Here is a 27268-nt window from a genome sequence, read left to right as displayed (position 1 = left end):
CTTTTTTAAAATAATGGTTCAACAGACATCTTTGAAAACAAAGCCGTGTCCCCCTTAACTAGATATATTTTCTGGGGGTGATTTCCCAGAATGGCATTGCTGGCTCAATGCACACGGCCAGCTGCCTCCGAAGTCGCAGGGGTCGCTAAGAGCACAGCTCTGAGTCAAATCCAGCTCCCCCTCGGCTTCACGCATGACTTTGACTTCTCTGGGCCTCAGTGTTTTCATTCTGCAAGATGGGTCGTAGTGCCCAGTCTAGGGGCTGTTATGAGGACTAGTTCATGGGTGTGAAAGGACCTACTTGCTCAGCTAATGCAATTCTGCTTGCTTCCTTCTTCGTGACCTACTTCACCCCAAGGACAGCTGAACAAGCTGGCAAGTCCTAATTTGGCTTCTGTTCCTCCATGTTCCCTGAGGTCTCACTCTGATCCTTGTAGGAAAGCAGTGCATCCCGACCCAGTGGGACACAGGGCTGCTCTGTGGGATGTTGCGGACTGTGCATCGCACAGCCCTAGGGGGCGCCAAACACATCACGGACATTGTAGAGGTGCACATTTGTTGCAACACTTTTCTGAAGGAAGGTGCCCTGTGGGCTGGTGGCGGCCTTAGAACCAGAGAGACTGGGTTGAAAACCCGATTCTGCGACCCTAGGCAAGCTACGCCACCTCTGTGCCTCAGTTTCTTGATCAGTAAAATGGTAATAACCATCCCTACCTTGCAGGTGTGACGGAAACCCCACAAATGCTGATTTTCATCCCTTCTGTTTACCCCGGAGCGGTGGTGAGGAGATAGGAGAGTTTCAGGTAGAACTTTGTGAATGATTATTAGAGCCAATACAGTGAGTAGTTCCTGCCTTATCTGTGGGAGAAACGTTCCAGGAGCCCCAGAGGATGCCTGAAAAGGCAGATGGTACCGAACCCTATATGTACTGTGTTATTTCCTATACGTATGTACCTATGATAGGGTTTAATATATAAATCAGGCACAGAAAGAGATGAACAATAGCTGATAATAAAATAGAACAATTATAACAATATACTGTGATAACTGATAATGCGAATGTGGTCTCTTTCTCTCTCTCAAAATAGCCTTTTGTCCTGTACTCATCCTTCTTCCTGTGAGGCTGTGAGATGATGAAATGCCCATGTGATGACATGAAGTGAGGTGGATGACATGGGCGTAGTGATGTAGCGGTGGGTAGCTACTGACCTCCTGATCATGTGTCAGAAGGATCATCTGCTTTGGGGACGCTATTGACTGCGGGTCACTGGAACTGAGGAAAGCGGAACCGTGGATAAGGGGGGCCCGACTGTATTCACGGAGTACCTTCCTTGGGTCAGGCATTCTTCAAAGCCCTTTCCATTCGCTAACTCACTTTAGGTTGTTTTTATCACCATTTTACAGATAAGGAGCATGAAGGCACAGGGAGTTTGAGTGATTGCCTAAGGCCACACAACGGAGCCAGAATTCTAACCCAGGCGGCCTGGTTCCAGACCTCTCTTGCCCACCATACCGCAAAGGGCAGAAATGTGACTCAAGTTGGAGGGGTGGAGTGCTGGCCATACGCAATGAGCTCCCCAACACAGGGCCCACCCTGGCACCCCTCCTACGGCCGAGCCAGGCCTTACCTCCACATTGATGGTGATATTGACTTCAGTGCTGAGGACAGGCACACCACAGTCAGCCACAAGCACGGTCAGCACAATTCGGCCCCCCAGGGCAGGCTCAATGGCCTCTCGGTCCAGGGGCCCCTGGTTTCTGAGGATCCCTTTATCAGGGTCCACTGAGAAGTTGTGGCTGTAGGGGCCAGGCAGCAGGCTGAAATGCAGATGGCTGTTGTTGGTGTCTGGCTGGTCGTTGTCATGAGCCTGTGCGGATAACCAGCATTGGGCCATCAGCTCTCAGATGCTCCCCAGCCCCCCGTCTGCAGCCTGGCCTCCCCCTCCAGCACTGGCACGCAAGGGCAATAATTAGGCCTAAAGCCAGTGGGATGCTGGCCAATCTCTCAGCCTCAGTCTCCCATCAGAGGGTCAGATCAACAGCTTGCAAGAGTTCTGAGGTCTTAAGCTCCTGATGTCAATCATTTGCCCCACAAATATTTCCTGCCTACCTACCGTGTGCCCAGCCCTGTTCTAGGCACCGGACAATCACAGAGCCATGACCAAGGCAATTCCCTCATGGAGCTGAAATTCTAGTGGAGAGGGGGCATGGGGGAGTATGTTATAGCTATTCAAAATTCAAAAACAGGGGTGCCTGGGTGGCTCCGTCGGTTAAACATCCGACTTTGGCTCAGGTCACGATCTCGCGGTTGGTGAGCTCAAACCCGCATTGGGCTCTGCGCTGCCAGCTCGAAGCCTGGGGGCTGCTTCCGACACTGCGTCTCCCTCTCTCTCTGCCCCTTCCCTACTTGCTCTCTGTCTCTGTCTCTGTCTCTCTCGCAAAAATAAATAAACATTAAAAAATGAAAAAAAGGGGCGCCTGGGTGGCTCAGTCGGTTGAGCGGCCGACTTCGGCTCAGGTCACGATCTCACGGTCCGTGAGTTCGAGCCCCGAGTCAGGCTCTGGGTTGATGGCTCAGAGCCTGGAGCCTGCTTCCGATTCTGTGTCTCCCTCTCTCTCTGACCCTCCCCCATTCATGCTCTGTCTCTCTGTCTCAAAAATAAATAAATGTTTTAAAAAAAAAAACAAAAAAAATAACAAAATTCAAAAACAAACAAGTATAAAATAAGCGTGAAGTCCAACCAGTTTCTGATTTTCCCACAATGACTACTTCAGTGCTGTTGTTTTTTTTTTTTTTAACCCGTTGATTCTTCACCCAATTCGTGTGTGTCCGTGCGTGTGTGTTCCTGTCCCGCCAGGGTCCTGAACACATGTGCTTGGTTTGCCTTCGGGGTGGTCCAGCATGGAGAATGCAACAGGTTCTTTCAGTCCTTTGCATATGCCTTCCCCTCACCCCAATGCCTTCTACGCCTCTCTGCCTGACTCCAGGCCAGGTTGGTGATTGCCCGGGGCCTCTACGTCCCCTGTGCTGTCTTTCACACAGCACGGGTGACACCCTTGGGTGACTCTCTGGCACCCTCCCCTAACTGAGAGGCACCTGCAGAAATATGGTGGATTCATCTGAGAGGACCTGGGGCCCAGCAAAGGGGCTTTGAATCCAGGGCTGGGCTACTCTGACTTGGAAGCAAGTCTTCCTCCTTGCCCATCCCCCACCTTCAGCTCTTTCATCTCAGCTCCACTGGGACTTGGTTATTAAATGCCTCCTGTACAGGCAGCCAGAGATGTTTGCTCCAGAAGCCTGACCCTGTCTGTTCACCCCTCAGCACTTTGAATTCGGGCCAGTTAATTCACCAAGCGCTTCTCGGGGCTAACGCCGGGCACCGTGGTTACAGCAGCAGGTCTGAAATGCTCCTGCCCCAAGGAGCTCACAGAGCAGAGTGAGAAGTTATCAAGGAAAAAGAAGAAAAGGCTCAGGTTTCAGGGCAGAGAGGTCTGAGCTCTGGCTCCAGGGCTGCCACTTACTCGCTGTGCAAGCCCCCAAAAGTCACTGAACTTCTCTGAGCCTCAGTTTTCTCCTTCTGTGAAATGGGGATCATTACAGCATCTGCTTCACAAGTCAGTCGGGACACCAGAGGTGGGAATGTGCCCTGGAAACCACACAGCCCCAGAAATACGAGAGCATTCTATGGCCACATGATTGTCATTCTGAGGACCTGGTTTCTCTCCCACTTCTTACAAGACCCCCTTTCGGATGACTCAGGGGAGATGCTTGTCTCTGATGTTTCTTTGGAGCCAATAGTGGGTTTTTATCTCATAGACTCTGTGAAGCTAGCCACTGATATTTCCTTTTTTGCATTGGCCATCAGGGAGCTCAGAACTGAATTTTCAGCCCACTCTTAGCAATTGTGTGGCTCTGGATTCTAACTTTACCTTTGTGCCCATTAGCAATACCATTCTTATTTTCCCTTTTTCCTTATTTCCCCCATTTTTACCTTACTTTTAATCAAAATCACCTCAAGTCCCTTTTGGAATGAAACGGGGGGCTGAAATTAAAAAAAACTATATGTTTTTGAGGGCTTGCTCTATGCTAGGCTTTACACTGAGCACTCTGAATGCATTATCTCATTATTCTCTAGTGGCCACAATTGTCCTCATTTTCCAAAGAGGAGACGGAGGCCCAGAGAGATAGATTAACTTTCTCAAGACCACAGAGGAGAGCCCAGATTCCATCTCAGGGCTGGCATGACTACAGAGCCAGGCTTGGTCCCTTGTCCCTGTTCCACCTGCCAGGTCCAGGCCAGCTCGCACCTGGATGGTCACAAAGACATTGCCCTCCTCCTCCTGGACAAAGATGTTGTAGGAGCCGGTGACCACAGGCGGGTTGTCATTGACATCCAGCAGGATGATATGCAGTGTGGTGGAGGTCGACAGTTTCCCGCCGTCTGTGGCCTGCAGCGTGAGGTAGTACACAGCCTCCTTCTCACGGTCCAATAGCTCGCTGTTCCTCACTGTCACTGTCCCTGAGTCTGGATCCACCTCAAAGACGTCTGCCCTGCACAGGGTGGCCAGAGTGAGCAAACAAAAATATAGGATTCCCACTTAAATTTGAATTTCAGATAAGCAATGAAAAATATTTCAGTATGTCCCAGGCAATATTTGCAATCTACTTATTCTAAACAAATTATTTGTCGTTAATCTGAAATTGGAATGTAACCTGGCATCCTATTTGTTACCAACCTACAATAGCCCCACTGTGAGGCAGAGAGGCGGGCCCGGGTCCCGCTCATCCACCTGCCCCCTGCCCATGCTGAGACCTTACCCGTTCCCCGGAAGCAGGCTGTAGGTGATGCGGCCCCCATCACCCGTGTCAGGGTCGAAGGCCTGTGAGCAGAGAGTTAGACAATGGGACACTGTTTGGAAATGATGTCACTCCCTGTCAGCTATGCAACTGATGGGGACAGGGCTGTCCTGCTTCTTGACACAAAGGGAGAACCCCTAACACACTGAGATTCACAAATAGACTCCCCACGCATATGTGTACACACTGGCTAGGACGTGATGACATCAGGTGATACAGAGACATGGCAGGGTCACGGTCCCCAGGTCTGCCCTTCTCCATGTCTCTCCTGGCCCAGCCCACTCAGGTCCCCATCACTCACATGGATGCTGTTGGTGACCACAGTGCCGTCTGGACTGTTCTCCGAGATACTGAGGTTATACAAGCTGTGGGTGAATGTGGGTCTGTGGTCATTAACATCCCTAATGTGGATGGTCACCAGGGCAACGGAGAAGTTCCCACTGACTGAATCAGTGGCCACGACCTGAAGACACGGGAAGAGCAGCAGCATTGGGACCAGAGCACCCGTGGACCGCACTCCCCGGCACCCCAGAACACCCCTCACCTGCACCAGCATCACTGTCTGCCTCTCGTAGTCCACCAGTGCGGGAGCTCTCACAAGCACCTGCACATCCACTGAGCCCGCCGCCCGCTCGGGGGAGACACTGAAGGCTTCGGCATCGGGGCCCCTCGTGGACAGCAGGAAGGTGCCATTGCTGCCCTGTAGAGTTGGGCATATAGTATAGCAGAGCCCCCACCTCCTACAATGCACCAACCTGTATCTTGCCTGTGATCCCTGCCCATAGGCTCCTGCCTGAGGAAGCCCAGACTTCTGAAGTCCCATAGGTGGGGCATTGGTGGGGGGCTCTCAAAACACTGAGGCAAGAGGGCCCTGGGGAAGCTGGGCTGTGCACTCCCTGCAAATGTGAGCTCATCGGAAGAAGACATCTCTAGGTGCCTGGACTCCTGGCTTGGGCTGGAGAGACAGAGCCTGGACACATTCCCCTCACTCCCAGGAGACGTTACTGAGTCTTGCTTACGAGCTCCCACTCAACATGCTCCACCACCCGTCCCAACACCAAATACCAGTAATGCCCAACATCACCCCATTACCCATAGCACCCTCCATCCCACACCCCCTCCGCTCTACTCAACACAAACCACTAACTCAACACATCTACCCACCCACCACCACCCAGTGCCATCCTCCCCTCCACATTTTGTATCAACTCAATATCACCCAATACTACCAAATACCATCCATAGGTATTCATTGCTCAACACCACCCCGCTCAACTTCCACTTAAGAATACTCTCCAACTCAGCACTCATTCAGATCACTCTGTGCTCAGCACTGCCACATCCCCCAATATCCAATACTGCCCAACACCCCTCAACTTCACCAAGCACCCATCACCACCCCCTCCTCAACACCACTGAAAACTATACTCCATTCAACATTACCTAGTATCCAGTACTAACCTCCGCTCAACACTGCCTTTCTTTTCACCACCACCTAGCACTGCCCTGAACACATGACTACCCATCAGCGTAACGTAACCCAAGATTTCCAAGTATCGCCCAATAACTCCAATTTTCTACCACTGTTCATGATCAGCACCAGCAACACCCACCACTCACCTCCCCACCTTGCATCTTAGTACCGCGTTCTATGGGTCAGTCTCCACCTCCCTCCCCCAGTCATCTCCCAGCATCACCCTCACCCAACCACCCCTTGTCTGGGTCCACCTGCCTTGTCTGGGTCGTACACGACCATGGTGAGGTCATCGATGGGGATGCGGGTGGAGGCATGCTCATCAACATAGCCAGTGAAGTTGACTTGGGTGTCTTGGGGGGTGAAGGTGCAGGCTGGGAGGCTGCAGTTGTAAAACTCGGGTTTGTGATCATTGACATCCGTCACCCTCAGCGTGACCCATATGCTCACCTTGGCATCTTGCCCGTAGATGTTTTGGTGTGTCTCGGTGGCCTGAGAGCAGAGCAGAGGCCAAAGGGCAGCACTCAGAGAACAAAGGCTCAGAGAGAAGGGAGATTTAAGGCCAGAAGCTGAGAGTTGGGGTGCAAAAGGGGGCAGTGGAGCCCTCACTCACCGTGACCTGCACCTTCACCTCCTCATCCTCCTCCAGCAGCTGCTCACGGTCCAGGGAACCATTGACCGTGATCACCCCATCTGGCCTGATGTCAAACAAGCCGGGCCTTGTGGAGTCTAGTGACAGGCAGTAGGAGCTGCTGCTTCCAGTGGCTCTGGCAGAGCCCCCATCCCTCCCCCAGCCTGGGAACATCCCCATTCTCACTGGAAATGCTGTAGATCATCTGGGAATTGATGCCTCTGTCACTATCCACAGCCTCCACCTTCAGCACTGGGGTTCCCTGCGCAGAGAACCACCTGGTTCGATGGCCCAGACCCTTTCCTTGCCTCTTGGGCCCACCCAGGCCCCCTCCTTGTCCTCTAGCACACCTGGGGTGCATCCTCAGCCACAGAGGCTGAGTAAAACTCCCTGATAAATTGGGGGTCCAGGTCCGGCTGGTCGACCACAGAGATGGACAGGAAGACAGGCGAGGAGCACTGGGTGATGAAGCTGTTGTTGTATATGCCGCCTGAGTCCTGTGGGGAGACAGGTCCCTGTGAGCCCGGGCCTCAGGTCACGGCACCCCTCCGTCTGTGCCCCCACTCACGCAGGCCTCCAGCTCCAGCTGATAGAAGGCACTTTTGTTGTTGTAGCTGAGGTTGCCATTGAGGATGATGGAGCCATTGGGCAAGATCCTGAAGAGGTGCTGGCTGTCTCCAGTGCTAGGGATGACCTAAGGCAGAGCACAGTCAGGCCAGGCTCCCCTCTGAGAGACCTGGGTTCAAATCCTGGCTCTGCTCTTGACCAGTTCTGCCACTCTTACCAGGTCACATAACCTCTCTGAGCCTCAGTTTTCGCCTCTGAGCGAAATGAGCTCAGATATTTCATCGGTGGGTTGAGAGAAGGGTCAAATGAAGTAAAGTATGTGCTAGGCACATCATGGGCACTCAGTTAACAGGAGCTATCACTGGCAAACTTGTCTTCAGGAGAACTGAACACCCCCTTGGACAAGACACTGAACATCTCCAGTCGGCCACCAGGCGGTGTGATATGAACTCAGCAAGGGCCCAGACAGTGCCCTGGGCAAGGAGGTGAGAAGGAGGGTCCTGTCCACAGCTTGGCCAAGTGAGGTCCAGCAGGGGCCAGTGAAAGATTTGGGAGCTAGGGCTGGGCCACCACAAGGACACTGTCCTCAAGCCGACACTCAAGGTTCTTGCAGGTTGTGTGGGAGATGCTGCCCCCTGGTGGCTATGAGGGGCAGTGGGACCTATACTCCCAGGGACTTGCCAACGCTCACCGCCTGTATGGAGTACACCACGGCTCCTGCAGACTCTGAGTCCGGGTCCTTGGCCACCACAGAGAACACCAGGGAGCCGACTGGCAGGGTCTGTAATGAGGAACTCTAATCCATCCCCTCCATAACTGAGCACTCACTTCCCCTCCCTGAGCTTCAGTGTCCCCAGCTGTACCACAGGGATAATGTATTCCAGAGCCTGAAACCCAGTGTTCCCCTTTCCCTCCCACCTGGGCTGGGCCTCTGGAGACAACTGGGGGGGGGGAGGTAGGGAGGAGGGAAGGTTACCCCCTCTTCCTCTCCCCAACACCTCAGCTGGCTTCTGATTTGCAGAGCCCCTCAGGATAAGGATGAGCAATCATTCAGGAACCCAGGATGTGTCACCCCCCTGCTCAAACTTCCCATGGGCTCTCTGTAGCCTATAGCAGTATATTCCAGACAGCACCCTGCAAAGCTGGAAGGTTCTCTGGGGAGGCCTTTGCCAGCTGTGACCTGTCCACACCTTCACCATTTCCACAAAGTGGTCAAAGTGATTTTTGAAAATCATGAATCAGACCACATCACTCTTATGTTAAAAACTCTCCAATGTTTCCCCCATTCTGTCCAGAATAAGGTCCAGACTGCCTATATGGCCCTCTGAGGTCAGGCCACTGCTCACCTGTCTGACCTCACCTCCTCCTCACCTTCTACCCTCCGCTCACACCCGCTTCCTGGCTATCCCTAGAACACCCCAAATTCATTCCCAGCTCAAAGCCTTAGAATCTGCTGTCCCACTGACTGGACCATCCTTTTCCTGGAGCATCCCATGGCTGGCTCCTTCTTGCCAGGTAGGTCTCTGCTCAGATGTCACCTACTCAGAAAAACGTTTCCTGGCCACTCAACCTAAACCAGCCCCCTTCCTGGTCACTTTCCTCCATTTTGTCCTGTTTCATGCTCTTCATAGAACTTAACACTGTCTAAAATAATCCTGCTTATTTAATGTTTCATTGATTATTATCAGTACTCTTCATTAGAATGTGAGCTACTGAGGGTGGTGACCAAGTCTGTCTTATTTACCAAATATTCTCAGCACCAAGGACACTGCCTGGTACATAGTAGGTGCTCCATCACAGTCAAATGGCTGCCTGGATTTCACTGGTCTTGTGTCTGGGCTAGTATGGGGTCCTACATCTTATCATCTTCAAAGTCACAGGGTAATGAAGATCCAGGAGTGATGTTGTATTTGCTGCTCAGGGACCATTGGGGAACCTCCTCCCACACAAGCAGTTCAAGTGGGGCTGTCCTCCCTTGCTAGAAGGGAGGGCTCATGTACAAACCTAGCCAATCAGAGCATTCCATACCTCTAGGTTCATGGGCACATGACCCAAAATGAGCCAATGAGAGTCAGCTCTGGAGTTTTGGCCAGGACTATGGAGAAAGCGGCACTCTATGTTCAAGTTGCAAAGCCTAGAGTTTCAGAGAACACTTTCATCACCACAAGAGAGAATGGCCCCCTTGCCCAAAGATGGGGACAACAAGAGAAACAGAGCTGAGACATGGAAAGAAATCTCTTCTTGATCACATGGTTTGAGTACCTGAATCCAGCCATGCCTAAAGTTAGTGTACCTCTGAATTTTTCAGATACATGAGAAAACCAATTCCTTTAAAAAAAATTGCTTTCATAACTGAAATCATTCTAATCCAGTCCGACTGATTAACATGTTGCTGTAACTATTGTTCATGGGGTTACATTCCCCTGGATTTGGTTCCTGCAGCTGCCCCTTCTAAGAGGTGCTTTTCCCTGATCTGGACCCCCTGCTGGCTGTCTCTTGTTCTTTGCACTCTAAGAACTTCTGGGATGCCCGCATCACACACACACACACACACACACACACACACACACACACCCATTAAGGCAGATGTTACCTCATTGATTTTGGTGGAGAAGCCAGTATTCTGGAAAACGGGAGCATTGTCATTTCTGTCCTCCACGATCACATGCATTTCCTTCTGCACCTGCAGGTAGGAAAGCCCAGGTGAGCCTGGAAAATGTGAGCGCTTGAGAAGACAAAGGGAGCAATGTCTGGGTTGGGAGTGCAAGTTGACTTCACTTCTCAGGCAGTTAGGCAATATGTGGGATAATCTTGTATTTGATACAACTTCAAACACCAGAAAAGTTGCAAGTATAGTACAGAAAACTCCCAATACTCTTCATCTAGATTTACCCATTGTTTGATTTCTTGCTCTCCATGTGTTTACAGAACTATTTCAGAGTAAGTTGCAGACATAATTAGGTCATTTCTAAAACATCTAAAATGTGCCTGTCCTATTATAGGAATGGTCATTTTCGCTTGTTTGCCATAATTTGAAGCTGTGAACAAACCTAGGTGTCTATCAGAGGAGACCAGCTAACACAGTATGGTACGTCCCCACGCTGGAAAATACTACAAGAAACAGGTAGCTCGTGAGCAGACATGGGCAGAGCTCCAGAGCCAATTGTTGAGTGGACAGCACAGTTCAAGATAATAAATACAGTAAGATCCCACTTGGGTTTCAGAAAATGCACAAAAACGACAATCTTTCTTCCGTGGATGTATGTATATATCTACATACATACATACATGTGTGTGTGTGTGTGTGTGTGCGCGTGTAAATGCATAGTGAGGGGTGTGAAAGAGCAGTGACCGTGGACGCTTCTGCTGGGGTGGCTAGGGAAGTGTCATCCCAGGGACTTGAGCTTTAGTTGCAACTTTTGAGATGTTTACGAAGAGAATATGTTCATGAATATCCAAGTCATTAAAATGATTTTTTTTAATGGACAGAGTTTGGGGAATATGTTATGAAGACAAAATCCTCCACTTCCACAGACATAAGGCACAGTGGTATAAGTGTGTTATTTAGAAACATGAGCACAGGGGCGCCTGGGTGGCTCAGTCGGTTAAGCATCCGACTTCGGCTCAGGTCACGATCTCACGGTCCGTGAGTTCGAGCCCCACGTCGGGCTGTGTGCTGACTGCTCAGAGCCTGGAGCCTGTTTCGGATTCTGTGTCTCCCTCTCTCTGACCCTCCCCTGTTCATGCTTTGTCTCTCTCTGTCTCAGAAATAAATAAACGTTGGGGCGCCTGGGTGGCTCAGTCGGTTAAGCGTCCGACTTCAGCTCAGGTCACGATCTCACGGTCCGTGAGTTCGAGCCCCGCGTCGGGCTCTGGGCTGATGGCCCAGAGCCTGGAGCCTGCTTCCGATTCTGTGTCTCCCTCTCTTTCTGCTCCTCCCCCATTCATGCTCTGTCTCTCTCTGTCTCAAAAATAAAAATAAACGTTGGGGAGCCTGGGTGGCTCAGTCGGTTAAGCCTCCGACTTCAGCTCAGGTCACGATCTCATGGTCCGTGAGTTCGAGCCCCGCGTCGGGCTCTGGGCTGATGGCTCAGAGCCTGGAGCCTGCTTCCGATTCTGTGTCTCCCTCTCTCTCTGACCCTCCCCCGTTCATGCTCTGTCTCTCTCTGTCTCAAAAATAAATAAACGTTAAAAAAAAAATTTAAAAAAAAATAAATAAATAAATAAAAATAAAAATAAACGTTAAAAAAAAAAAAGAAAGAAATAAACGTTAAAAAAAAATTAAAAAAAAAAAAAAGAAACATGAGCACAGATACCAGCTTGTTCAGCCAAGGGAGTTGAAAGCAATTGGCTCAAAAGAGCTAAGGTAGGGAGGTATTTAGCACCTGTCTTTTATTAACATTTATATTAATATAAATTAATATAATTCATGTTATACTTATAAACAGCATATTTATATAATTAAAGTAAATTAATAATAATATTAAAATCTTGGTAATATTGCGTGACCCAAAATGGGCAAGTATAATTTGAATGAAAATAAACATCAAATTCAGTTTTTGTTAACTAGGGCCCTCTCTGCTTGCTTGAGGTAGGGGACAGTCAGTCAAGAGTGGCCTTTGGTCCTCCGCTCTCTGATCCCAGGACCACCCTGCCCTCCCTTCCCCCCTTCCAACTCACTGGGTTGTTGTGACCGTCGCTCACGGAGATAGTGATGGCGAACAGGTAGAGTGTCTGCAGGGGGCAGAGAGGAGAGGCCCCGAGGTGGACTCCTGCTCAGGGTGGGAGCACAGACAGGGCCCCCACCTCCCCGCCCCCCTCACGGGGCCCTCCCAGGCTGCTGCCCTTTACCTCATAGTCCAGAGGGCTGGCCAGCTTCACTTCCCCAGTGGCTGGGGTGACAGTGAAGAAGTAGGCAAATTGGCCACTAATCCCATAGGTCAGAGGGTCCTGGTCACGGTCCTGAGCTACCAACCAGAAGGCCTCGGCACCTGAAGGTGGGACAGAGAATGGCCACAGTCCATGGTCACCTCTTCCGGCACTGGCCTAGCTGAGCTGGGCTAGGAGCCCTGTGTTCTCTGGGACCTCCCGGCCACCAGGGCTCTGCCCGCTGTGGTCATAAATGTCAGGTTTGGCTGTCGCTCCTCAGCACCCACTCCGTGGCCTTTTGATAACATCATGCTGATTTCCTCTACGGTGAGACCCCATCTGCACTGGACACAGCAGCGTGGGCTGTTATCCAAGCATCTCCCTTCTCCCTGGCCCTAGGATTGCCTCCCTGGAATTGGTTGAGAAGAGACCAGAGATGACTGGAATGGAAGTATCTAGCTACAGCCGCTGGGTGCATCCTAGACGAGGACCGCTGGAGTCCCTCTGGGGTGCCTGGGCCTCCTCTAAGCCTTTCCTTCACCCGGAGACTGTGCCCCCAGAGCCTGCCAGAAACACCATCTGCGCAAATGAGCGTCTACTTGCTGGCCTCCCAGGAGCCCGGCTCTTTCGTTGAGCCTCTGGAGGGCATGTCCCTGGGCAGAGCAGAGGCTCAGAGATAGCGGGGGACTTGAAAATCCCAAGGCCTTCAACTCTCCAGTCTAAAAGAAACTTTTTACAGATTCATCAAACCCTGCTCCAGGGCCTCGCCTCCTTTATCACATCCAACCTCCGCTCAGCCACCTCCAGCATCAAAACTTACTCTCTCCTCAGCCACCCCCTCCATTGTTGGACAAATGTCCATGAGCAAGGGCTTTCTCCATCTCACCAAAGTGTTTCCCTGTAACTCCCACCCACAGGTCCCCAAAGGCCACAAGCTGGGGTGCCCCTGGGCCCCTTGCTACTTGTAGAGGACCCACAAGAATATTTCATTTCTGTCATAAAATATAATTGTAATATTTATTTTAGAGTAAGGGGCTCACAAAGGCAGAAGTGCCGTGTGGCTCAGCGCCCAGCCTGAGGGCCTCAGGGACCCAGTCCTCCCCTTTTGCCCATTATAGCTTTTCAGAGACAAGCTCATCAGCGTGCCCCGGAGTCAGCTTTCTTTAGCCAAACAGTCCAAGTTCCTCCCACAACTTCTTGGACAGCTTGGTTACAGTCCCTCCCCCCAAGCCCCCTCTTCCAGGAAGACCACCAGACCACTGTTCTGCTAAAAAGATGTTAGTGTCTACTTTATTTTTCCTTGGTCGTGAGACACGCTGTCAATTTAATGACTGTTTTGGGGGGGAGAAAAGTCACTCTGGGTTAGATGACTATCTCAATTGTAAGACACATCCTGGTTCAATTACAGTGCAATAGGATGTGGCCCTTATGCCTAAGGAAATATGGGAGGTGAGCAGGTGGGTGTAAATCCTTATGTGTTTATATTTGTCCATGGGCATAGAAAGATGTATCAGTGGGGAAATGCTCTTTAAATGCTCTTTTTTTCAGGTTGACCTGAAAAAAGAAATAAAGTATAAAAAATCAATACAAGACATGTATTAGGTCTCTGTGTATAAAGAATTATATAGTTTGTCACTAAACGAAAATTGATACATTTAAAAAATTTTAATGTGTATTTATTTATTTTGAGGGGGAAGAGAGAGAGAAAGTGGGGGAGGGGCAGAGAGAGAGAGAAAGAGAAAGAGAATCCCAAGCAGGCTCCAGGCTATCAGCTCAGAGCCCGACACAGGACCTGATCCCACAACCTGTGAGATCGTGACCTGAGCCGAAATCAAGAGTTGGACACTTAACCGACTGAGCCTCCCAGGCACCCCTAAAATTGATATTTAAAACACCATAATTATATATTTTTTAAAAATCTGCCTGATGAAGCTAAACTATTGTATAGCGTTAGTGTCAGAAAAAGAGGTCTTGTGTGAGAGAGAAAGGACAGGGAGTGACCGAAGGGACGAGAAAGGGGACCTGGGAGTGTTGGCAACATCCTAGTTCCTGATCCAGTGGAGGTTACATGTGAATTCAATGCACTTTCCTGTACATATATTATACTTCAAAATAGAAAGTCTAGTTCGTGAGTTCGCGCCCTGTGTCAGGCTCTGAGCTGGCATTGTGGAGCCTGTTTGGGATTCTCTCTCTCTTTCTCCCTCTCTGTCTCAAAATAAAATTTAAAAAAAAAATAGAAAGTCTAAATGACATAGTTTTTAAAATCGGACTGAAAATACTTCCCATTGTAAGAGAGCTGTAGAATTTGTCTCAGGAAGAAGGAAATCATCCTTTACTTTAAAAGCCCAGGGAGGAGGGGCTCCTGACTGTTGGTTAAGCGTCCGACCTCAGCTCAGGTCATGGTCTCTAGGTTCGTGGGTTTGAGCCCTGCGTCGGGCTCGGTGCTGACCGCTCGGAGCCTGGAACCTGCTTCGGATTCTGTGTCTCCCTCTCTCTGTCCCTCCTCCGCTTGCACTCTGTCTCTCAAAAATAAATAAACATTCAAAAAATTAAGAAAAAAAGTTCAGAGAAGAGCCATGTGGTTATAAAAAACCCTCATTTGGTATGGCTCAGGGAGGGAGGAGCACTGCTCTGAACAACGAAGGAATTAGTTTTCTGTTTCCAGGGAGGTTGCAGAGGGAGGAGTGTGCCACAGGGGAGGTGAGGAGAGACAGACAGGGGTCAGGTGACCTGACCAGGCTCCGAGTGGACACTTTTGTGACAACAATGAGTGTGGCTTCCCGATTCATGCTGCAATTCCTGCTTTCTCCCCAAACCTTCAGTAGAGGCTGGAGCTGGCTGGAGGGGACCAGGGACTGGCCATGGAGAGGGAGGAAGGAACGAGAGGTGAGCCTCAAGCTCCAAAAGAACATCCACAGGAGGGGCCTCTGGAACTAGCATGGGGACTTAAGCTGTTTTGTTTAGACATTAAAGTCTTACCCCAGAGAATGGAGATCTTGAAGGCATTTGGGTTGTAACATCTGTGACATTTGTTTGAAGGTATGTATGTGTTTTATCTATGACCAAACAGCTATGAAAATATATGTAAATGTTCATGTTTACACATTACTTCTCTGATGTACAGAGAACATTTATAAATATCAAATGGTTGGACAGCAGCCCAGCCCTCCAGGGGACGTTGTGTCATCTCTGAGTGAAATGAGACTATTACCTCCCTTATCCTGGGCATTAAATTTTTACTAATATAACCCTGAATAGATCTTGCTGTCCTGGCAACCACACCCAAAGGCACGTGGCCTTCGTGCCTGCAAAGTCCATCCCCATCCTTCCCTCAGATCTGGGCATCTGAATCCCAGGACAAACTCTGGGTTTCACTTCCTTTCATGCAGTCTCTTGTGTTAGGTTGGAGCTTTACATATCTGAGATCCCAATTCTGATGCTAAGACAAAGACTATGGCTTGTCCCCCAGTAGTTATACTCCTCCTTTCCCTCAGAGTAAGAGAAGCCCAGATTTTGAGCTGGTTACATGGTCAACCAGAGTAAAGACTTCATTTCCCAGGTTCCCTTGAAGCTAGGTGTGGATATGATGCTAAAATCTGTGTGTGTGGAGTCTGGAGCCTGTCCTTATGACAAAGGGCCAAACTCACGTTGCCCCTTCCTCCTCTGGCTGGCTGGAATAGGGTGAGGCATGAGCCATCTTGGACCACGTGGATGAGGGCCGCACCTGAGGGAAGGCAGAATCTGGACGTGGAAGGAGGGAGGGTGCCTGACACCAGGAGCATAGAGTTGGGAACAGCCTACTGTTCTCATGGAACAGAACCCCAGACAGCCCTGGACTTGTTGCTGTAGATGGCTATATGAGAGAATTATAAACCTTGACCTTGTTTACACCTTGGTTGTTTGGGGTCTATAATGTACAGCTGAGCCTATAGCCCAGTGAAAATAGTCATCTTTGTTTCTGCTTCTCCAATCCACATCCTGCTGGGAATTTGGTATTCGTTTCTATGGTTCCTCCAAAACGATATTTCCCAAATGTCATCCCCTCTTATACGCTGCCACCATCTTTACTATAACCAAATATCTCATTATTTATTATCCTTCTTTTAATCCACTTATCATTTCATGTAAGTACATTTATTTTAAAAGCAAGCTTTAGATCGTGGCTGTAAATAGAAATCCTTTTCACTTGCCATAGATAGAAAGTAACTCTACAAACAAAGGCAATAAAAATAAAGCAAACTTATTAACTTCTGGAGAGAAGTGTGTGAAAGGCTCTGAGTCTGAAACCTACTCTCTGTTTAGGGGCTAAAAACAGGGACTGGAGGGAGGTTAGCAAGTGGGAGAGTTGGAAGAGACAGAATTGTCCCAAGTGGATCCTTTCTCCTTGGGGAAATCAGAAACACCAGAAAGTGATGGGAAACAGGAGGAATGTTCTCATGGGGTATCTTGGTTATTTGATGTTGTGTGAGAGCCCTGACGCAAAAGCTGAAGAGGAGGAGAAAACAAATTTCTGGAACTGACTCCCATCAGTCCACCTTTGCCCCTTGACAAGCCATGCAGCTGCAAGGATGGGGAGCTAGCTCCTAAGGGAGGCCCTGGCACCCTCTTTGGGTAAGGGTTTGGCACAGTCTCTGCACAGGGATGGTTACTCACCCACTGGTAGGTCCTCAGGCAAGTTCACTCTCGTCATGTTTCCCGAGAACATTGGGGCCACATTGGCTGCCACTGTAGGAACATAGAGCACTGGAACACCTGGATGCCATTGCAAAGCCTGACCCCCACCAGCCCCTGTGGGAGCCCATACCAGTCCCAACCTTCAGCCAAGCTCACCCGCCAGGGCCTGTATTGCTCCCCGGGCCTCCCCAGGGCAGCCAAGCATGAGGCTGGGTCGTAGGAGCTGGGAGTTTGCTGATGAGACAGTGCCCCTTCCTTCTGGAAGGTCCTGCCAAGGATCCCCAGGTTAATGCTACTCTGATAGGGAAGGAGAGGCACCCACCAGACACCATGAGGGTAGGAAACAGGAAGCAGGACAGCCACAACCATGCCATCATGTCTGGAAGGACCTAGGAGAAGAGGTGTCAGGGAAGAGGCACCTATACACATGCCTCCCTCCCTTTGGCGGACCCCCCCATCTGTCTGGGTCTGACCCAGGCCACCCACAACTACCATCAGCAACTCTCCTACAGGGCCCCTATCATCCTCTGCCCATTTTCCAGATGTCCCAGGGTAGGAGTAATGGCGGGAGGGGGGGCGGTGGTACCCAGAGGGGTGGGCAAGGTAGCTGAGCCTGGTCCAGAATTCCATTCTGAGAATGACTCTGAACTTGACTCCAGAATTCAGTGTCTACTGTGTAGTAGGTACTGCTCTAAGCAAATTGTATGTGTAATCTTGATATTCCTGCAACTATGAGGTGGTTGAGAGAATAAGGGGCTTTCCTGAGGCCACACAGGAAATCAATGACAAAACTACACTCTTTTGGGGGCGCCTAGGTGGCTCAGTTGGTTGAGCATCCAACTCTTGATTTCAGCTCAGGTCATGATCCCAGAGTCATGGGATTGAGCTCTGCTCAGCATGGAGCCTGCCTAAGATTCTCTCTCTCTCTCTCTCTCTCTCTCTCTCTCTCTCTCTCTCTCGGGCACCTGGGTGGCTCAGTCGGTTGAGTGTCCGACTTCGGTTCAGGTCATGATCTCTCAGTCCGTGAGTTCGAGCCCTGCGTCAGGCCCTGTGCTGACAGCTCAGAGACTGGAGCCTGCTTCGGATTCTGTGTCTCCCTCTCTCTCTGCCCCTCCCCTGCTCATCCTCTGTCTCTGTCACTCTCCAAAATGAATAAATGTTTTAAAAAATTTTTTTAAAAAAAGATTCTCTCTCTCTCCCTCTGCCCCTCTTCCCTGCTCATGCTTGGTCTCTCTCTCTCTCTCTCTCAAATAAAATAAAATTTAAATTTAAATTTAAATTCAAAAAAATTGAACACAAGGCTTTTAGTCTTCAGAATTCACTCCCCCAGCCACTACACTACTCTGCCTATTTGAAGTGTCTAAAGCTAATAGCATCCTTCAAAATCAGGTGCCCGAGGAGGGACTGTGACTTATCCAGGACAATCCAAAGACTCTATGGGTGGGCAGGGTCCTTTGTCCTACTTGCGGACACATTTAACAGCTGCCTTTTCAGCCTTTCCTAAAGTGTGCTCTGTGGAACACTGCCCATGTAAGATGCCCTACAGCAGGAGGGTTCCCTGGTTAAGTCAGTTTGGGAAGGATCCAAAACTATGGGACAACCAAGAGAAAAATGGCCTCAATCTATGGCTGATTCCAAAAGATGGGACCCTCCAAAGGGGAGAGTAAGGAACAAGGGAGAGAGAGACTGGCTTCCAGAGCTGATCCTGACAATGGAACAGCATCAAAACCCAGAAGTCCTCTCCCTCTCACCACCCAGCCCTCTCCCAAGTTACCACCTCAGGAATATACCCATTTTCCCAGGTTACCCTGACTTCCCTTTTCTGGAGTGCCCCACATCCAATCCACGGGGACCCCTGCATTTCTCTCCATCCCACAGAGGCCACACTCACAGGCCCCCTTCCCCCCCTTGCCTGGCTCAGCCCTCCTCCAGGTCTCCCTCCCCTTAATCTCTAATCCAGTTTGCTCAGCTCAAGTAATCCTTCCTTGCCCCCTCTGATGACTTCCCTCCCCTGTTCAAAAGCCTTCGATGGCTCCGCATTGCCTGAGTCCACACTGCATAAAAGGGCTTCCACAGACCATCCATGCCTGACTGCCATCTCCCATGCCTCGCATGGCCACAGGTGCACCCCGCTTTCCCTCACTGCCAGGGAAACACGGGGGTATCAGGTGGATTGGTAATTTTAAATATCTGCTGACATTTCCTGAGCACATACTATGTGCTGGACACTCTGATTCATTCATTCATTCTTTCATAAATATTTATGGATGTCTACCATCCACCATGTGCTATACCTTGTTCTCAGCACTGGGAAAATAATGGCGAACAAAAGCCTCTGCGTGCTGCCTTCACCAAGCTCCTGGCTTAGTAAATGAGACAGACCCTAAACAAGTAAACACAGTGCTATCTAACTGCTTGCTGCATCCTGTGCTATGAAGGAAGAGAATGTGCCTAGTGTGGGAGCAGAAGGAGGGGTGCCACTTTGGGCACTATGGCAGATAAACTGGGCTACGCACTTTTTGACACTTCTCCCAGCAAGAGATGAGGACTAGGTCTGCCCCCCTTGAATCTGGTCCATTCATCATGTTTTTATTTTCTCTCTTTTATGAGACTTTAACACCTGGGGGGCCTTGCTGGCCTTTCCCAAGGTGAGCTATTTCCTAGAGATGACAAATGACTTGCCTGCAAACACTCCTCTCCTATACAAACCAACCAATCCAGAGATGACACCCAAACCACCTCCTTTATCTAACTCACACACCAGGTCAATATTCCCCCTGCCCTAAGTCACCCCAAGGCCGAGCACTGGACAGCTAAGGACAGCCCCTAGAGCCTACCAAAATGATTCAAACTACTTAATCCTAATCTTGCTCTGCTGCTTGACCTGAAGCTTCCTTCCCATGGAAAATGCACTGAGGCTCTGGGTCGTGCTTTCTCCTCCTTCCTGCCTCCTGACCAAAAGCTTCCCCATGTGGCCCTGCATGGTGTGGCAAGCCACCTCTTCGAGAAAACTGTAATAAAAATTCTTACAATTGCCTTAGCCTCCCATGTCATTACACAGTCACCTCCATGAATTAAAAATCCCACTGGTTTTATAGTTAAGACATCTGGGCAGGCCCCATGACTGATTGATAGAGTAAGGCACCAGAGATGCTATGCCAGTTTCCAGGCCTAGGCCTCAAGATACTGGCAGTTTCCTTTCCAGTGTCTTGGAACACTCACTCTTGGAACTCAGCAGTCATGCTGCAAGAAAGCCCAAGCAGTCTCTTGAAGAGACTCATGTGGAGAAGAACCGAAGCCCCTGGCCAACAGCCTGGTTGAGCTCCCAGTGGACAGCTAACATCCATGTGAATAAGCCGGTGCATAAACCATCCCAAAATGGATGCTCTACCCCCAAATGAGCCATCCCTTCTGAGCCCTGCCCAAATGGTAGATCTCTAAGCATAATAAATGACTGTTGCTGTTTGCCAGTAAGTCCTAGCGTGGTTGGTTATGTAGCAGTGGATAATGGGAACACATAGGGCTGAGTCTCTGAGGAAGTGACGTGTCTGACAGATAAGGAAAGGGCATTGCGTGAGGAGTGGAGGAGGGAGCTTCCTGTTCAGGAGAATTCAACATTTATCTCCACTTCTTCCTTCTTGAAACCCCACTCAAATGATGGTAAAGATTTTAGAAGTTCAAAAGAGTTGATGAGAGATGAACAACTTATCAAGCTAATGATAGTGAAAACCAGAGTACGCATGACACCCACGAGAAGCCAGCTCAAGACCCCAGAAAGGCCAAAGCATCGATGGTTCTAGAACCCTCTGAAATCGGAGGTGTGGGGTGGCCTAAAAGCAGGAAAATTAGTTGAAAGTTTGCATGTGGAGCCGTTAGACTCCCAGATACCGCTTCTCCACCCATGCAGTCAGGGGGCTGACATCCCACCCCCCACACACATTAGAGAACTTACATGGAGGCTACTTCCTGAAAAGGCTGAATCAGAGAGATCTGGAGCGGGGGGGCCCTAGGCCTGGCAGAGGTGGGGTACCACAGCAAAACAGGGAGCTAAGTGAAAGACTGCACACTAAATGGTGACACTCTCAGCCCCTTGTCCCTTCTCAGTTCCAAAAGCACTGGCAGATGATAGGACACCTCCCCCAACCACCAGAAATTTAAAAAATAATAAAAAATAAAAAATGAAAAAAAAACAGAAAATGGACCCACTTAAGAGGAAACAACCCACAGATTCTGAAATGTAGGGGCTTCCATTGACTCACTTTATGGTGCGGCTTCTAAAAGACAAGTTCTGCCTTGCCCCCTGACCCAGAGCCCCCACGGATTTAATTATGTATGAACAGGAACCATCAGACATTGAAGGGAAGAGAGATGCCATAGCATGTGGGAGCTCCTACTGAAAACTGCCATAGCTTCAGGAAGTTTACAATCCGGTTGGCACGATCTTCGTGGCTTGAAGTCAGGGTGGAAGTATTTACACCATGGAAATAAGCAAACACAATAAATCATGGAAACCTGCACACCAGTGACAGACACTGAAAAATCCAAACCAAGTCAAACAAAAATATGGGGAAAGGCAATTCGGGGGCTGTTTGTTGTTATAAATCTCGTAGTATGATTTGAATTTTTTATTTTTTTATTAAAAACATTTTTTGATTATTTATTTTGAGAGAGAGAGAGCGAGAGACAGAGTGCGAGCAGGGGAGGGGCAGAGAGAGAGGGAGACACAGAAACTGAAGCAGGCTCCAGCCCCTGAGCTGTCAGCACAGAGCCAGACACGGGGCTCGAACCCACGAACTGCGAGACCATGACCTGAGCCGAAGTCAGACACTCAACCACACGAGCCACCCAGGCGCTCCTTATTTGAATTTTTTAAATTCAGGGCCCATGGGGCGCCTGGGTGCCTCAGTCAGTAGAGTATACAACCCTTGATCTGGTGGTTGTGAGTTCAAGCCCCACCTTGGGTGTAGAGAGCACTTAAAAATAATATCTTTTTTAAAAAAGTCACAGGGCACCTGGGTGGCTCAGTCGGTCGAGTGCCCAACTCTTGGTTTTGGTTCAGGTCATGATCCCAGGGTTATGGGATCGACCCTGGCATTGGACTCTGCGCTGAGCATGGAGCCTGCTTAAGATTCTCTCACTCTCTTTCTCTCTCTCTCTCCTCCCCGCCCCCGCTCGGCCCCTCTCCCCCTCTCTTTAAAATAAAATAAAATAAATCAGTACCCATACTACTTGGCTGAAGCGAGCACTGTTACAAAGTTGCTCGGTCAGTATGAGAGGTGGTCCCGGGTCAGGTAAGAACCAGTTGTGTCCCGGGAATTGTAAGATGGGCCCTGTGGCTGGACCCAGGAGAGAGAGGGGCAGGGAGGGAGACGGGGAGGGGAAGCAGGCAGAGGCAGATCACGCCTGGCCCTGTAAGACAAAGCGAGGATGGTTTGCTTTATTCTAAGGAAAACGGAGGGTCATTCCAGGGTTTTAAGCAGAGGAGTGGCAGGGACTAATTTGCTTTTCTAGAAGATCTTTCCAGCTGCTACATGCCGGTGGATTGAAATGGTGGCAGCAGGGCTAAAGAGAAGAGGCAGGAATAGAGGTATTTTGGGGGCAGGACATAAATTCACATAATCTCTGCACAACCCATCTTGCCGACAGAGAAACAGGCTCAGTGGAGCTCACAGCTAGAAGCGAGGGGGTCTTTCCCATGGGCTTTCCCCAGGGCTCCAGCAGGAGGCGGAAAAACCCAGTTCAGCTATGGGCCCCACACCTTCAATACATCTGTTATCTCAGACCTAGTGATCCAACGAACCTAAAATAAAGAACTCTTGGGGCGCCTGGGTGGCTCAGTCCGTTGAGCGACCGACTTCAGCTCAGGTCACCATCTCGCGGTTCGTTAGTTCCAGCCCTGCATCAGGCTCTGCATTCACAATGAGGGTTCTCTCTTACCCTCTCTCTCTGCCCCTCCCTCTCTCTCTCTCAAAATAAATAAATAAAGTAGGGAAACTCTTTCAGCAGAAAAACTGTTCATCACAAGTGGTTATTTGTAATCATGGAAAATGGAAGTAACCTAAACGTGGGAACACCAAGCAACAGTCAAGGAAGATGGGACGAAGGCCTCAGTGGAATATGTGGCAGGTGTTAAGCATCCCGGCAGTGAGCGACAGCAGCTGCCATGGAAGGAACATGTACTCCATGCTGGACACCGAGCTGGGCACTATTTGACACAGGAACACTTAAGATAGGCACCATTATACCCACTTTACAGATGGGGAACCTAGAGGTCAGAGAGGCAAAGAGCTTACAGAGCTGAGAAGCAGCAGAGGCTCTCTGGGCGATTCACTCTAAGCCCATTTCCTCCTTTGTAAGATGGACTGACAACTCTACGAAGTGATAGGGGTGGGGGGAGTGAATGAGAAGAGAACGTGCCAGCTCAGCCCCTGGCACACAGAAAGCACTCAACAAATGCAAATCCCTTCCTTCTGCCTGTTGTGCGGTCATCCTCACCATATGACTGCTCCTCCCAGTCCTACGCGAGACGTTGACGGCCAGGCGGTGGAGGATGCTGGTGTGATGGAGCTGGGGTCACCATGCAGTGACTGGGTGGGGGGGAGCGCCTGGAGCGGGTCGTGGAGGTGGATTTGGGCCAGGACGGTAGTTTGGTTGGGGGTAGGGATGACAAAGGGATGGAAGCAGGGACGGTGGTGGCAGTGACGTGGGGATACCGTTTGTGATGATGAGGGTGGGAGGCAGGTGGAGATGGTGGTGGCGGTGGGCACACAGTAGACGCACAGGTGGAGTTGGACCCTGATGATGGCGGTAGACAGCTGGCATCCACTGTGTGAGCAAAATCCGGGGTACCTCAACACTGGCTGGATGCAGCCAGTCCTGATGTCCCCTTGCTGTGTGATCTTGGACCTCACCCCTCACCTCTTTCGTTCTCCCACTTCCCCTCCTTCAGGGGTGAGTCAGCAGCCACAGGGAAATTAGTCACTAAGTGTGCAAGGTGTGCTTTTCACTATGACAAAGTGCAATCGGGAACACAGGAAACCCCTGCCCTCGGGATACAGTCCTCAAGGGGAAGGAAGCCGGCAAGGATGGCCCACGTGCTGTGGCTGGCACTTTGTACCCTGTGCCATTCAGTCCTCGGCACACCACGGCCCGGGAGCAGAAGGGACGTGACCCAGTCAGTAATGGGATCAGAACCCAAAGCAGGAAGTCTATTCTCTGTCTTTCTGGGCTTCTAATTTTCTCTTCCTCATCAGCCAGACTTCTCCCAGACAGTGTGTGCAGAGCACCCAAGGGCAAGGTAGAGGGAGAACAGCCTTAACTGGCAGGCATCCTCTAGGGTCCCCAAGGCCTCCACCTCCTGGCCTCCTTCCTATAAACCAGCTACACTCATTGCTCATGGAAGCTTCTCCCAACTTCCCCCTCCCATTGTCTTGGGGCCTCAAGAAGCCTGCTGATCCTTACTCGGGGCAACAGTGATATATCCAAAGTCTTGCCCCTGCATCTGGTCCAGACCATCCCAGAGAGGTGGCTGTCAACCCCTTTTATTCTTGAGTCCCAGGGAAGATAAGGCTCCTGCCCAACGCCTGCAAGCCAGTTGGGGGCAAAACTGGACACCTCCCTTCCACCCAGTCCAGTGCTCTTTCTTGCTGCGGTCCTGCCTCTCCTCCCCACTTAACTACCTCCACCCTGGGTTTCACACAATCTTGTCCCCTTGTTACAGAGACTTTTTACACACACACGCTCATTTGATCATAATGAGGCCAAAGTTCTACGGTCCAGAGTGTCACCTCTGGATTTGGTCATTTGAGAAAAATGTACAAAGCCTGTGTGAGCTGGACAAGGAACAAGAACGAACGTGCCCCACCAGTGAGCCTTCTCGCCCGCTGGGCACAGCTACTCCCAAGCACAAGCCTCCACCATGGCTCTGGCGGCAGGAAACACTTCCTCCCCCTCGGCCTGGCAGGCTGAGTCCTCACAGGTCCTGGGTTTCTCTTCCCACACAAGCCGGTCCCCTTCCCCCTCCTGTGGTCCAGTGGCACTGGATGCTCCTGTTCTCCATCCACACCCTCTATTTTCCTCTATCCAGGCATTTGCATATGCTGTCCCCTCGCCCAGAATGCCTTCCCTCGCCTTCTGCATATGTGCAAATTCTCTCCATCCTCTAAGGCCAGGTCAGGTGCAGAGCCATGTGTATGCTTTGGTGGGCCTTCCTCCGGCCCCTGAGTTTCTGGTCTCCCAGCAAGGGCAGGGGACAGAGCAATTGCAAATGAACAAGAAGTGAATGGCGTTGCCTGTGGGCTGGGACTGGGGAGAGGCCTTGATAGTGCCCTGGCCGGCCCACCCCGGGCCTGTGCCGCTGGGCAGCCTGGGCGCGAAGAAGGCAGTCTCACCCCAGCCCCAGTACCACGCAGCCACACCCAGAGGCTCTTCTTTCCCTTCTACCTCTCAGTTTGCCTTCTAAAAAGTGGGACTATCTACATTCTAGAAATCCCAGCTTCCCTCTCCCCACACTTTCCTTCCTCTCAAAAAGTACTCCTTGAAGAAGGAGTGATGTCAAAAAAAGAAGTGAATTAGGGTGCTTCTGAACCCCTACTGGCCACATGAGATGTGCAGGCCCCCCACCAGGAGTGCCCCTCTCACCCCTCCCCTGCTTGGATGAGGCACACTCACCCTGGCCTGGGAAGCACTGGCTCCTTGACCCCAGTGGGAAGAGGCAGCAGCCACAGTTCCCAACAGCCCAGGGCACCCACACCGTCTCCCACACAGGGGGTGGGGACCCCAGATCTGCCCAGGACCTCCAAGAGGGCCAGAGAGGGTGGTGGCCCTTGTCACCCACAGGCCCCCAAAGAGCTGACTCAGCCAGCATGGCCACTGCCACCTCTAGCTCATCGCATACTTTCTCTTCCGCTCTGTTTCCTTCTCACAGCTGTGCCCCAGCTGTAGGAATTATCGTTTGGGGTGCAGTGAGAAAACTGAGGCTCCGAGAAGTTCAAAGAGGGATGTCCGAGAGCGTGGGACAGGGCATTAGACCCAGACTAGCTCCAAATCCAGGAGTCCTTGGGTGAGCCTTGGTCTGGGCTCCATTTGACTTCATGGGGCCCTACCTACACCCACAAGGCAGACACCAGCCCAGCCAGGGAGCCCCAGTGCCAAGATGTGGACCCCAAGAGCACTGGGCTCCCTGCCACAGGGCCCCTCCAGTGCCCATCACCCCAGCTGTTTCAGCAGCAGATAGATATGGAGGCCAATGGCCCTGGGTTGGATTCCAGAATTTCACTTACTCACTGTCGCCCACCCCCAGGCAAGCCCTTGCCCCCTCTGAGCCTCAGTTTCCCTCCTGAGAAACGGGGTGAGGTTAAGAACCATGGAGTCCATACACTGATGGCCATCAGTCAGATCCCAAAGTTCCCTGAGCCCACGCCGGTGTCTGGTGCCCCAGCCGTGCAGTGCCGGCCTCAGGGAAGAGGCCCAGCCGGGCCCTGGCTCTCACACCAGGCCAGGGCTGGGGCCCGGCCTGCAGTTCGTCCCAGCCAGACCCTTCCTAGTACTGGTGAGGTGGCACTCCAATCCATCACTGACCACAGACCCAACTGGGCTTCAGAGGCTCTCCAGCTTCCTTCCTGCACCCTTACCATCCTGACTCCACCGATGTGGAAACTGAGGTCCAGAAGAGTTACAGAGCCCACCCAAAGTCAGGACGGAGCTGGGATCTGAACCCACGCAGTTGGGGTCGGAGCCCAGTTCTTTCTCTTGGAGCTCTGGAGCCCTCCGGCTCAGCCACTCTGTCTTTACCCCTCGAGCTTCTTGTGAAAGAGGCCCAGGCAGGTTAACGTACTTGCCTGAGGGAACCGCCTCCCTTCTGTCCTGTGAGAAACCTCAGTGGGTCCAGATTATCCAAGGACTTGGAAGGGAGGGGAGCCATCAGCACCTGGGAACAGGTCTTATTAGCCCCACACTGAGAAGAAACTGAGGCCTGGCAGTCAGACCAGGACTCCCTCAGCTCCAGGTCCGCCCAACCCAGAACGAGCCCTCACTCCCTCTGCTCACCTTGGCCTCAACAACCTTACTCAGCCCCTACCCCTGGCCAGCAGCCCCCTGCGGCCCCGTTGCAGCCAAGCTGTGCGGTCCCTACCTGTGCCCCGGAAGGGGCCGTGGAGGCGGCAGATGGGCACCAGCGGGCACCGTCTGGGGCCTG

The 27268-nt window shown here is 51.0% G+C and overlaps 1 protein-coding gene across 1 annotated transcript in view; it reads right to left on the bottom strand.

The window, feature by feature from the left end:
* The window catches only part of CDHR2 (cadherin related family member 2), a 35330-nt gene extending 8062 nt beyond the window's left edge, over positions 1-27268 (bottom strand). The window contains exons 1-17 of the mRNA XM_019450401.2: positions 27206-27268; positions 17396-17462; positions 17053-17124; positions 12382-12521; positions 12211-12264; positions 10124-10213; positions 8222-8311; positions 7532-7657; positions 7314-7460; positions 7150-7225; positions 6946-7061; positions 6591-6824; positions 5403-5558; positions 5160-5321; positions 4820-4881; positions 4309-4552; positions 1629-1868 (exon numbers count right to left, since the gene is read on the bottom strand). Of these exons, the coding sequence (XP_019305946.1) occupies positions 1629-1868; positions 4309-4552; positions 4820-4881; positions 5160-5321; positions 5403-5558; positions 6591-6824; positions 6946-7061; positions 7150-7225; positions 7314-7460; positions 7532-7657; positions 8222-8311; positions 10124-10213; positions 12211-12264; positions 12382-12521; positions 17053-17124; positions 17396-17450 (2064 nt within the window). The 5' untranslated portion in view covers positions 17451-17462; positions 27206-27268. The remainder of the gene's footprint in view (positions 1-1628; positions 1869-4308; positions 4553-4819; positions 4882-5159; positions 5322-5402; positions 5559-6590; positions 6825-6945; positions 7062-7149; positions 7226-7313; positions 7461-7531; positions 7658-8221; positions 8312-10123; positions 10214-12210; positions 12265-12381; positions 12522-17052; positions 17125-17395; positions 17463-27205) is intronic.

The sequence above is a fragment of the Panthera pardus genome, unplaced genomic scaffold (genome assembly GCF_024362965.1).
Source record: "Panthera pardus isolate Hobbes unplaced genomic scaffold, ASM2436296v1 HiC_scaffold_2, whole genome shotgun sequence".
NCBI classification, from domain to species: Eukaryota; Metazoa; Chordata; class Mammalia; order Carnivora; family Felidae; genus Panthera; species Panthera pardus.
The sequence above is the reverse complement of the archived record's forward strand: the minus strand, read 5'-3'. Positions and strand labels throughout refer to the sequence as shown.